Raw genomic sequence first — 13,187 nt, forward strand, 5'->3', positions numbered from 1 at the left:
GAGACAAGAACATGCAGAGAAGTTTTATTTAGCCTTTCTCGATTTCTACACATTTTTGTTGTAGTTTGAGAGTTCAGACATTTATGATAAGCATCAGGCAGATAAAAGAGGCTGTTCTGGTCTTGGTTTACTCCAAGATAAACCTCTACACAGTCCCATGTAAAACCAGAGTGAGAGTGGGGAACAGCAAACCAGGAAGACACGCTTCATCCTCACATCCCAGGCCAGAAAACTGGCACCAGGCTCCACAGCTTGGTGCCTGGGAAGCTTTTCTGGAAGGCCATGAGAGAGTGTGTGTGTGTGTGTGTGTCAGTTCTACTTGTACCTTGAAGCCCTGAGTAAAACTGCCAGCAGCACCCAGCTGTGTGCACCTCTAGCAGGACGGGGATCCTCCAACCCAGGTATGAGTGCCACCAAAATTCCTCAGCTCTCAATGACCCTCTCCACGAGCACCAGATTTGAACACACTCCTGACATCTCACTGAACTGCCCCAAAGCAGCTTTCATCAGTAAGAAGGTCTGCACTCACACCCTGTGCCATGAAATATGGTGCTTCTGAAAGTGCTTATGGTTTTTTCGCCAGTGCCAACTGATCACACAGGTGTGACATCTCAGTACTGCCAAGGGAGACACAGGGAGATATGGGTGAGGGAACCAGCCCTTGGTGTCCAGGAATAAATATATTTCCTAGCATTGATGCCAGGGATCTCGGGAGCAGAAGGTCAGAAAATTACAGAAGCATTTCATTTGCTCAATCACTGAAACGAGTCATGTGCCAACGTCACTTATGATCACCAAATGTAGCACCGAGGTGGGGAACGCATTAAAAGTGAGCAGAGAGATGGAAACAACATGCAGAAATTCCTGCAGATGTGACCCAAGTGGGCAGGAAGTCAGGATCCCAAGCACTTGTGTCTGGGATGATGCATTAATAGGCAACACATGAAGGATTTCTTGGTGACATGTAAGACATTTTCCAAGATCACTTACATCATGCAGAGGATATGCAGCACTGTAAACTCCATTGGCAAGCAAACTGGTGATCCCTTGAAAAATAAAGACATACTAGTTATTTATAATGTTAAGGTTAGACAGTCTCACTTTATCATCCTTCCTGGAGACTTCCCTCAAAATAACAGTCATTTGATCAGATAATGATTTTTCTGCCATCTCATTCCTTTCCATGTAGTTTCATTTTTAATCATATGGGTTATTATACACAACTCATTTTATGAAATGGAAAACTGCAGAAGCAAGAGCAAGTCATATATATTTGAGAATCAAGAAATAGAAGCCAATGACTTGAAATCAGTCATTAAAACAAATTACATTTTCTTAAAAGTCAGTTTGATTTAAGGGCAAGCCTGAAGATTGGAAAGTGTAGCAGAAGGCTCAATCACAAGGAGAATATGGCTGGAATTGATGGCACATGGGAACACACATCCACACACACCACCCACACAGGAGTTTTGAATTCAGATTGATCAGAGAAATTGTAGGGAAAGCCTTTGCGAAGACCTTGGCGGAATACTTACCATATTTACCACATTTTCGTCTTTTATTTAAAAGGGTAGTTTCCTTCTTTCTTCCCTCTCCTTTCCCTGTTTACACATCCGTTCATTAGTGACATGCAGGAGGCTGAGAGCAAGTCGTGCTTCATCTATAAAATGTATGTGGCAAAGGGGGCAGAGGGGCATCCTGCCCTCCCAGGGGTGGTACCCTCCTTCACTGGGGGCCAGAGCATAGGTGGCATGGCAGCAATCCATCTCCGAGTTGGAAGGAACACAGCACTGCAGCTCCCAGCACCATTCCCAAACCTTGGGAACACGGACCTTAAGGGCTGGAGCTCATTCCTTCTCTAATTCCTGCTGGCATTAATATAACTCCTTCCAATTACAGAGAATTAACCGTCTCTGGAGGTGTCTCATCCATTTGGGGAGCCAGAGAACCAGTCCTAGGTGCTGAATCAGAGCTAAGTCAAGCACTTATCTTGTGCAAAGCAATGGTGATTAATGCCAACTGGAGAAAAAAAATAATAAATCCAGCCACTGGCACTGGAGAGAATTTAAAAGGGCTTAAAAAAAAAAAGAAAGAAAGAAAAATTATGTGCTACAGTGTGCTCAATGTCACAGTTCATTGCTAAGAAAAGAGTGTGGGGACTGGATTTGAAGGAACAGGCACTGTGAACCAGGAACCAGCTCACTGCAGTTTCACACAGTCATTTTTGATTGCTCTTCAAATGGGAATTTTTCGAGTTCATTAACATTTTCAAGATACTAATCACCTGCTGGAGGAACAGCTCCAGGAGTGCTCAGTATCTTGCAGTATCATTAATTTTCAAAGTCCTATTTAAGATTATACAGGTCTATGAATTGTCTGCAAATGTTCTGGCAGAAACAACTGGCGAGCAGATAAATGATTTTTCTAGGGCTGTGAGACTGAACGAAGAGCTACATAATCCCCTTCTACACATCTGCATTTGACAACGAGGACCACAAATTTTTCACAATTTATTCACAAATTTTCCAAATAAATAACAAAGGCTGCAGTGTTCCCTGGGCAGTTGCCTTTTTCCTGCTGGGCAGCAATGGTGCAGCATTATCTGTGTTTGCTCAGGTCTGTTTGCTGGGTTGTAACCCAACATTCCAGCCCTGGAACACAAAGGATCCGACTGAGTTGAGCTCAGTGCCCATGGCTGGGCTGGGCTGGGTTGGCCTAATGGCATTTTTATTAGAGATATTCTGTGGCCTTGCCAGTCTTAGGGAGAAGAGTGATCCAGGAATTCCAAGACTCTATCATCCTTTAGCCTCTGCTCTGTTCAACTAATCTCTAATGTGTGTCCCATTTCTGGGCCAGAGAAAAAAAAAAAGAAAGAAAAAAATCAAATGAGAAACCAACTCCAAGGCAAGAATTCTAACTGAACTGAGTGACCTTCCCCTTTCAAGAGTGCAATGACGTAATTTCCAATGAAAATGATCCAGCACCAGACTCGAGAAGGGTCCTGAAAGTCACAGATCAATTTGGATTTCCCAGGCTACAGAGAACAGCACTTCTGTTAATACTGGCTGAACACCAAAATTTAGTGTATAGAAGGAGTCAACAATTGTACATTGTATGTTATTACTTCAACACAAAAGTCAAAGCATGGAAATGATTTCTGGCATACTTATTCTTCTATTATTTGATGTCGTTCTAAGCAGCTGATGGGTCAATATTGAACAGAACTACCTGTAATTCAAGTTCCCATTGTTTTATTTTACTGCTTGTAAGCAAATAAATGCTGTAACAGATTTCAAGTTATCAAACATTTTCATGCACTTTGCTCATAGAGCTTTGTTTGGGAATTCACCCTTCTGCCTTATTTATTTTGATTTACCATTAACCTTTTGTTAACTTTGGTCCATGGTCAAGTACATACCTACCTATCATGGTATGTATAAAATAAAGCATGTAACAGCTGGACAGGAAAAGTTGCCAACAAATCTTTAAGGTCACCTGATTTGCAATTGGTGGTCACCTTTATTATAAATTTAATTCTTACAGCACAAACCATGAGATTGAAATACTAAAATTCTTTGTTATGGCAGTAGAAACTTCACAGCCATTGACTTGCACAACTGTTTTGAGGGCAAGGCTTAGTCCTTGGCTGGGTTGGGCAGTTGTCACTTCACTCAAGGCACTGAAAAACAACCACCCCTTACAAAATGTGAGGTTCCCACTGAACAGGAATGGGCCAAGCCAGAGACTTTCACTGCAGTTATTGAAATCCATGGTAACAACTCCTCCATTTCAGTGACTGTAAAATACAGCCAAGGCAGAGCACAGCTTATCCACTGGTTTATCTCACCATCCAGCCCTGCTGCAAAAGACCCAAGTAACACCTGCAGTGGCTACATGCTGACTTACCATTTCATTCAGAGTCAAATATGTACATTTATATTTGAAAAAATGTCAAGCAGCTACATTAATTAAATTAAATTTCCAAATAAAATAATTATATCCACATACATCACATTAGAGAGCAGAGGAAGAACCTGAACTCCACGGCCATTTAGAATTGCTTTCAATAGCTGAAAATTATATTGATCTTAAAGCTAAATAAAGTTCCTTACCCATGCTATACTTTGCTTTGGTACATGTCGTTCTTTTCAATATCTCATAAACCTGCAGAGGCAAAATGAAAAAAAGGAAAGGGGTTACTTAAGACGCTGCCTGTGAGAAGCACAACCTTTTTGTGGATGGCTCAAACACTGGCAAAACCAAGACATTGATGAGGTCATCACTCTTTAGTAAAAGCCATGGCATTGGGGTTTCAACCCCTATCGTTAAATAAATCACTTGACTGTGGCTAATTTTATGAGGTTTTACTCTTTGTTGGTGTTTTATTTCTCAATCATCTTTGTCATGAGTTACAGTAGTTGTGGAGAGGAGGGAAGAGGAGCAGACAAGGAAAAACGCAACTATGTTTACATTAACAATATTTAAACTATTCTTGCACAAGGATATTTAAGTTTCAGGAGGGACTCTATTCAGAGCTACTTTTTCACACAGTTACATGCAATCTTAAAACCTATACACACACCATGCAAACTATCTAACATCACACAGCTATAGCTAATTATTAAGTAATACATATTTCCTAAAAATTGCTAGATCTAAACTGTCTTAATGCAACTTATTTTCACTTTATAAAAGAGTTCTAGTAACTTCACGGAGTTTCTGCAGGTTTCATTTCTTGCTTCTGCACCAGCTCAAGGTCTCTAGACAAATTCCATTCTTATCATAGCAGCTGGCATTTGCAGATTTGTCTTTGGTTTGCTAGCTTGAAAACGTTTGAATCCTCTCACATCTCCCCTGTTTTTATTTTTTAAAAGAAACGTGAAAACTTCAGTAAAGTCACAACGAACTACGCCACGTGTTTATCAAACTGGACTAACATGGGCTGACCTTAACATTTCTGAGCCTGCCTGACCTCAGCGGCCAAACAGATGGATTTGCTTGGGGATTTACTGCATTTATTGTGGAATAACCTTTGAACTGCTCTGCAGGCTGCCCCAGAGGTTGAGCTGCTGGGCAAGGCAAGCCCCTGGTTGGCATGAGGCTGGCACAGGAAAGCCCTGGGCAAAAGCAAAAGCTGCGCACTGCCTGGCCTGGCTGAGGAGCCAGGCATGGCTTTCCTGGCTCCCCAGTTCATGTGCCAACTTGACTGCTGCCCAATTCCCATGAGGAAACAAGTGAGGGCACCTGGGGCAAACCCTCTCTGTTGTCTTGTAACCCCACTGAGTTCAAGGGCTGTCACAGAGAGATTTCCACTTATCTAATCGTTTTATTTTCTTTTTTAATAACTAAAAGGTCTTGGGCTTAGTTTCTGTCCAGCAAAGACTCACGGGTAGCGAGTAGATTTCTGTTCATTCTGCAGTAGGAGGAAGGGTCAATATTTGCACTGTGGTTCAAAAATACACAGGAGAGAGGCAGGAGAGAAGTTTTAAGAAAGAAGAATACAAACAGAAATGAACACAGGATAAAATGGTGTTTGGAAACATTCAATTTGTCCTTCATTACTGTGTGATTTACAGGGCTTTCAAACAAAGCAGAATACTCCCAGCATTATTGTTATATGTCCAGTGTTCCTGTAGTGGTTTAAAAAAAAGCCCTCTCCCTCCTCTTCCTCTCAGCCTCTGCTATGAACTTTAGTCCATTTTTCAGTTGGTCTTGCTCATCCTCTTATCCTATTTTGTCTTGCTGCCCTGCTCAGCCTGTTGTCATGAATTTTAACTTCATTTGCTCCCTTAATTTCCTTGTACTTACAAGCTTTTTTTCACTCTACATCTAGACATAAATACAAGAAAGCCTACAAACACAATCTAGGCTTTTTTTTATTTATTTCCTCCAATCTCAAGTTAAATGCTTTATGGCAAACAAACCGAATCAATATTTGTGTCTTTTCCTTTCCAGTTTCTGTGCTGCTCCATCTGCCTTCCCTGGTTCAAGCTCACCTTGTGCTGATAACTTGCACTCATATCAAACCACTGCACTTCAAGCTAGAGGGGAACTACATGATGGAATACACTGGAATTTCAAAGCAGGAAAGAGAAGTTCGATATCTCACACCCCTTATCACTGCAGCAATAAAATGGCAAGCTATAATTGTGATAGAAGCTCTTTTTGAAACCACTTAGCACCCCAAAAGGCTAATGTTAAATAGAAGATAAAAGCAGGCTTGCAGTCACATTCCAACACGCTCATTAGGGACAGTGGAATGGGGGAATGTACTTTGAAATTGTTGCAGCAAGCGCTGCCTGGCACAGTCCCTTCCAGCTGCCCAAGGTGCCCATTCAACTGCCCCCTCCGTGGCTATTCAGGAGGCCACACCTTCTTCCCCACTCTCTGTAAGTCAGTTAAAAATCATGCACCTCTACACTTCAACTACCATTCTAGAGAACTGCCCCCCAAAAAACTATAAATAATATTCCCTGTAAATATAATAATAATAATGAATATTATATTATATTTTCTTATATTGCATTATAATATTATAATAATATTCTCTCTTCCATTGGAATTTCCCATGGAGAATTTTGCAGAATTTTGAAAAAGAGCAATGTATAGTTACCAAAAGGTAAATGAGTCAACAAGAACCAGTGGTAGAACCTAAATATTCCTTTCTGGTGGTGTCTTCTCTAAGAAACCATGTCCCATGTTAACTCTGAACTAGAAAGAAGATCCAAATGATTTTCCTAAAGGCAGCAACCTGTTAGCATCAAACTCTATTCAGCACATAAACTAAATCTGGAAATGCTTTATTTTTAATTTCAATAACACAGGTGATCCCTGACATTTGGTTAAGAAAGGCAAACTTGAAGAGGCATTGCACTAAAGCTGGTAAAGGGGCTGTTAACCAACAATTAAGGCACTCTCCACCATCAATTAGTTATACACGGTACTTACTATTGTACTCCTCGTTTTGCTGTCAAAGAAGGAATCCTTGTCAGACAAATCAAATCTGTTAAAAGATTAGAAAGAAACCCATTAGGTTAAAAAAAAAAAAAGGCAGTAATTTCCTGCTCTTGTTGACCCCTTCAATATACTCATTTCTCCTGGGGATCTCTCAAAGCTAACACTGAAGAGCAGCTTGTAGAAACGTCATTTAAAAGAAAGTCCAGCCCAACTCCCATCATTTAGAGGCTGCTTATACATCTTACTGGGTTTATATCCTTATAGGTTTTTCTTCACAAAAGAAACTGCTCATGCCCATTTAAGTTGCATTCCTGACCACTGCTGGCCCTTAATAATCTTTATATTTCCTTTGTGCCTGAAGCCCTGTGAGGCCCCTCCTGCCTCCCTTATTCAGCAAAGACACAGCTGGTCCCACTGAAAAAGCCACCACTGCAAAGAGCAAAAGACTCATCCACCCCTGCACTGAGGAGCATCTTTTGGACCTTCTCAGAGCCATCAAGGAACATCCCACACTCCATAAATACACAAATCCACTTCCTGCAAGTCCAAGAACAGATCAGATGTCACACACATTGACTGGCCCAATTAACATCCACAACTCCATCAGAGTTCTGCATCCCATGATGAAAAACTCAGAATCCTGTAGGTGCAGGGAAGAAATCTGCCCTGGTACTGTTCCTTGTTCCAGCTGGCACATCTATAAACAGCCTTCAAAGAGACTCCTCTGGGATTGTGGCCAAGGAAGAGCAGCAGCAGAGCAATTCAGGGCAGTAGAAACTTTGCCTGGACCCCACCTTGTGATTTTTTCCTACACCCACTTTTACAGCTGTTCTTTCTGATCTGAAACCAATGGCAAAGCCACCACTGACTTCACTGACTTTGTGAAGCTTCAAAGACAAGACCTGGTTGGCAGATCCTGTGTCAGCTGCCCATACCATATAAATGAAGTTACTCTAAAATTTATCAATCCTGTATCTCTGGCTACAAGTTTCACTGAAGCATTTTATTTTATTTGGTATAGTATATTTTATTTATTATATTTTATTTATTATGTTATTTTATTTATTATATTTTATTTATTATTTTATTTTATTTTATTTTTTATTTTATTTTATTCTATTTTATTTTATTCTATTTTATTTTATTCTACTTTATTTTATTTTATTTTATTTTATTTTATTTTATTTTATTTTATTTTATTTTATTTTATTTTATGTGGAAAAGAGACTATAGTGAGCTGTATCATAAATTGTGTTTGGCAGCCTAACAGTTGGAGTCTATGTTTATATAGATATGCATTTTGTGCTACAACACCAGCTAAAACACTCAGAGATTTCACATAGGGGCCCTACAACAGTGAGCCCACTTAAACAAAGTGCTGGTGTTCATCTTTCCCTTCACCTTTTGGTGCCTTAGCTGCCACCAGAGAGGTTGGAACTTGTTGATGTGGACATTTAGAGAAAAGCTTTGACTTACAAGTGCTGCTTCTCTCTGGAGAAGGGGTAGGAGAGGCGTTTCACTGTCTGAGGTTTGTGTTCTGCCACTTTGGGCTGGATGGGCTCTGTTATTTTTTGAATGACAGAATTAATTTTTTTCAGAAGTCCGTGGGTCTGGTTGATCTGATACATCTGAGGGGGCAAAGGGAAAAACAGTAAAACTCTACTGCTTTTTAGTTTTCCATAAGTCAGGGTGGACAGTAAGGAATAAAGCAGCAATTAAATAAGTACATCACAATAAACTGAGGAGTTTGGCTAATCTAAACTACTAAACTAAGGAGTATGGCTTACCTTGTTGAAATCATTCAGAAAGACAGAGATGGATGGTCAAGTCAAAGCTTTTTACTCTGATACAAAAGCTGGCTCATGATTGATTCCAAATAATCACACTGGGATCAGACACTGGTTCCTCTGGCTTTTATAGTCTTCTTGATGTAGTGGAACAAAGAAATAAAGGAGCTACAGAGCCCCTGTGCAAAAGTGCAAAACAGCTCTCCCAGGAGGCTTTCCCAGGAATGGTGTGAGTATTTTAGGAGGTTCACCTATTCCATATAAAGGAACCGAAATATTTCATATTGTCAATTGTAGTTCTGCAGCACTAAATGCAGGAATCAAGTTAGCAGGTCATGAAAGAGGATTAGAGGCTTCCTTGGCCAAGCCACAGAAACCAAGTGCAGACCCATGGCAGGGCTCCCACCACGAGAAGATCAGCTGGACACAAGGGTTTGAGGATCTGAGGGTGTTCCCAGACACAAGGCTTCCCCTGGGCAACATCTGCAGGGTTAGGTGGCCTCTTTTACACACAAATTCCATCCCCAAAACACCCACCTGAACTTTACTTCTGTGGCAAAGCAGCTTCAGCCACAGGATCGCAGCAGACTTTTTTGTCTAACTGTGCTCCTGATTAAAATCAGTGGTAAGTGAGGCAATAATTGGGATTAATATGAAACCCAAACCAAAAGCGTGGTTTTAGTGTTAGTAATAAATGATGCTGGGTCTTGAGACTGTCTCTTGCTCCATTACAGACTTCCCTCTGCAGTCTGGGACATGCACTTAGTCTGTGTTTAAATATTAATCCATCCCTAAGCTGTGCTCACTGAACAGGTAGCTATCTATCAGGGGTGATTTAGAATTGATGAAAATACACTGTCAGCTCTTTAATGATATTTCAAATATTCTGAAAGGTCATTTATTTTGTGGGAGAGTGGCCTCAACTCCTGCAAACGTGATTCATGAGGTGTATGAATAGTCACTAAGCCCAGCAAGACAATTCCTGATTTTTGTGTTCATTTTTAGCAGTCTGGCGTTCAGGTGAGAAAAAAATGCCCAAAACACACAGAGGAATTTCATCAACTGCAATCTCTTCAAACATATCAAGGACGAAATCATTCTCATCAAGTACAGCTAGGGGCAGCAGGCAGAAATTCTCCATTTCCATTCTTCCTTCCACTTATTCTTTCTGCTTCCCCAAACAAGCAAGTTTGTGACTCTCATTTTTGGTGTAGACTAGTTAAATACTTTTAAAATACTCAGGGAGAGAAAAATCAACATTTTCAAGGTGCTCTGAGATGAGTATATGTTTGAACTAAGCCTTCAGGAGGAAAAAAAAAGAAAATCATGGCTCACCTTTTTTGTGGGCATCTTGAGCTTAAGAAATTCTGCCTCTCGACACAACACATTCCAGGGTGCATGTATTTTTACAAATCCAATCCCATGGATTTTAGTCTTTAAAAAAAACCAAACAAAACAAAAAAAAAAAAAACAAAGAAAAAAACCACAAGAGAAAAGGATATGATGAGAAGAAATGAAATCTTTTTCCCTTGTGATTCATACATATTTAAGGAACAAACAGTCCATTAGGGCCAGCATGATAAATCTCATTGCTTTGAGATAGCTGGTTTCTAACAACAGGACAATCACTGAACACCTCCCTGTGCTGAGCTGCTATAAAGTGTGACTCAAAAATGCTATTGTCTTCCAGAACAATTACCACAAGGTTAAACAGATAAAAACTTTGGGGGAAATAAAAGCTAATGCCTATGGACACGAATAGAGGCACAGCCAGTTAAATTTAAATCAGGCATCCAGCCAAATGGTGTGATTTAATGAGTGTGTTGTAATTACTGGGGCTGAGAGAGTCCCTGCTGCCTCCAGGGAGCTGCTCAGTATCTCAGGGGAGCAGCCTCAGAACGAAATGGGAATATTTACATTAAAACACTGCAGTTGTTACAATGCTGAGCTCTCACACAGCTTTATTCCTGGCCAGCTTTCTAGAAATTGGTTCCTCAGTGGACCAGAGAATGGTTTGGGTTGGAAGGGACCTCAAAGATCATCCAGTTCCAATATTCCTGCCATGGACAGACCAGACTGCTCCAAGCCCTGTCTCACCTGGCCTTGCTTTCATCAATTATTTTTGGACACCAAGCCATTGACCATAGCCCTTTTTGGGTGTGACCCTTCATTGACAAGAATTAAAGTGACTTATTAGACGTCATCTCTTTAAGAAACTTCTGCTCTTTTGGAATCAAGTCCAAGTGATTGCAGGTGTTTCCCCTTACATTGTGTAAATCCCTGAGGCTTGCTCTCATCTCTATACTTTCCTGATTTCCTTGGTATCTTGGTTCTCTTTCACAGTGTCCTGGCTCGAATCCTGAGCCCTTCTGCATAATTCAAAATCATATTACATGTCATAGGTCGAACCTCCCATGCTGCAAAGGATTTAAGTATCTATGACTTGGCACAGCAAGCTTCCAGTTTGCTACAACAACTTGCAAGTTGGACAGAAACTAAGTCTTATTTTAGCTGGGAGACAGAAGGGAAAGGTTTGTTGGGGTTTTTTTGTTTGTTTTTTTTTTTTTTGCATTAGACCATGGAAATTATACATATTACATAGATATAATATCCAAAATATATAAATGTCTAACTTGAAAGTAATAGATGGCAGATTTATTTTCATAACACTCTTTTCACAGGTCTAAATGTTTATCTCAGTTTTAGATCCTGCAAATAAACCCAGCAGAACTGTTTACTCTCTCCCTGAGGAGTTTCAGGCAGATTGGTTGGATCAGTTAATTGTAATAGCTTTCTTTGAAATTAATATGGCTGTGTCTGTCTCTACTAATCACACACTGGCAGTACTTCACCACATATCATTTTTTAAATAGTTTAATGGTCTTTTAATAGAATATACTAGTTTCAGGGTACAGGTGAAAGGAGTTGCAAGCTGTACTGTTCACATCCAAGAAAGGAAAGAGCAAACTGTGTCACAGCCCAAGCCAGAGAGTGTACCAGAACCTCCTAAGCAAATTTAATTCCCTACAACGACGAATTAAAAACCTCACTGCATCAGATACTTTTCCTTGGAACTGAAATTACTGCTGGATATTGTCAACCCACCAAAGTGGGATTTGTGTTCAGAGCAATTTAACCCTCACTTGCAGATATGACAACACAGCACTGAGGTGTGTTTCAGCAGTGGATGTGCCACAAGTCCTGGCCAGGGGAAGTCAGAAAATTCACCTCACTGGGGCAATAACAACCGTGGCACATTCCCGTGAAACAAATTAAATCCCTGAGTGAGGACAGCGCTGCCAGAACTGAAATCAGATTCTGCAAGAGCTGAGTTTGTGTAACCTTGGTCAGAGCCAGGCTCACAGGAGGAGCTCAGCATCTCCCAGGGTTTGCCCACCACTTATCCTCTTTATCTTTAGCTGTTTTAGGTGGATCCTTACATCCTCATCGCGTTCCAGTTCCAGCCCAGCCTCCACCAGGTTCCCTTCATACTCCTCCCTGCGAAACCTCTTGTCATCTTCGTGGTAATCCATGGGAGGTTCACTTTCCCCCATTTCCAGCTGCACTCCCTTGCCAGGAAGTGGCTGGTCCTGCTTGGTGCTCCGGACGCTGGAATCATTCTGCTGAGCTCTCCTGACCAGTGTCTTCCCTGCTGAGGACTTCTTGTAATGATAAACCAGGATGTAGTCTACTTTCCTCTTGCCATCTCTGAAGTACAGTCCATATTTGCAGTCAGCATCTGGATTTCTGGATAGGGAATTTAACAACTGGAAGCAGGGAATGGGGGTGTGGAGAGAAGGAGAGAGAAGAACAGTGAATGCACATGACAACACAGATACCAGACAGACCATTCCCTTGTTTCAAGGGCTCCTCCTTGCCTGGAGCACACCATGACCGGTCTTCAGAGCCAGCAGATGGGAGGAGTCCCCCATGCTACTTACTCAAAACATTTTTGCAAGTTAACACCTCCAGTTTTACTGATAGCCCGCTGGGGTTTTATTGGCCAGAAATAAATAGATTAGATGACTGGGATTTAATCTAATCACCAGCACACTAGTTCATAAGTCAGCTACTTGGTGGGTTTGGTTTTCTCCTTTGGGGGTTAATCGCCACTAAGATCATCTGTCCTTTTCCACCCGTGACATCTGCGGTGTTGCAATTCTGACAAATAGATTAATATCATGTGGAAACATTTCTCACTTCTCTTATCTATCAGTGCAAGTCCATATCATCTGAGAAAGAGATCATCTTAGATAGAGACTGAAGGGAGCCAGCTGGTCCTGCAGCTGGCCAAAAATGCAGATGGACCACAGCCAGGGAAGTGGGGTCACTGCTTATTGAGTTTCAGCACTTTTTCCCCCCCACTTATAAAACCCATGCCACTATGCAACCTGATGATGGCCAAGGCTTTATTTCTATCCTGAATTAATGCTGTGTAAGTGT

At 41.1% G+C, this 13,187-nt stretch overlaps 1 protein-coding gene across 2 annotated transcripts in view; it reads right to left on the bottom strand.

The window, feature by feature from the left end:
• ANO1 (anoctamin 1) overlaps positions 1-13,187 on the bottom strand; it is an 83,254-nt gene that overhangs the window by 33,697 nt on the left and 36,370 nt on the right. Inside the window, exons 3-10 of one of the 2 annotated variants that reach the window (XM_071559250.1) lie at positions 12,185-12,511; positions 10,080-10,178; positions 8,434-8,585; positions 6,949-7,003; positions 4,113-4,164; positions 1,536-1,601; positions 972-1,046; positions 233-251 (exon numbers count right to left, since the gene is read on the bottom strand). In XM_071559250.1, coding sequence (XP_071415351.1) covers positions 233-251; positions 972-1,046; positions 1,536-1,601; positions 4,113-4,164; positions 6,949-7,003; positions 8,434-8,585; positions 10,080-10,178; positions 12,185-12,511 — 845 coding nt within the window. Of the gene's footprint in view, positions 1-232; positions 252-942; positions 1,047-1,535; positions 1,602-4,112; positions 4,165-6,948; positions 7,004-8,433; positions 8,586-10,079; positions 10,179-12,184; positions 12,512-13,187 lie in introns of both variants that reach the window. The other variant, XM_071559251.1, reaches the window with a different exon arrangement.

Source organism: Pithys albifrons, chromosome 6, assembly GCF_047495875.1.
Source record: "Pithys albifrons albifrons isolate INPA30051 chromosome 6, PitAlb_v1, whole genome shotgun sequence".
Classification (NCBI taxonomy): Eukaryota; Metazoa; Chordata; class Aves; order Passeriformes; family Thamnophilidae; genus Pithys; species Pithys albifrons.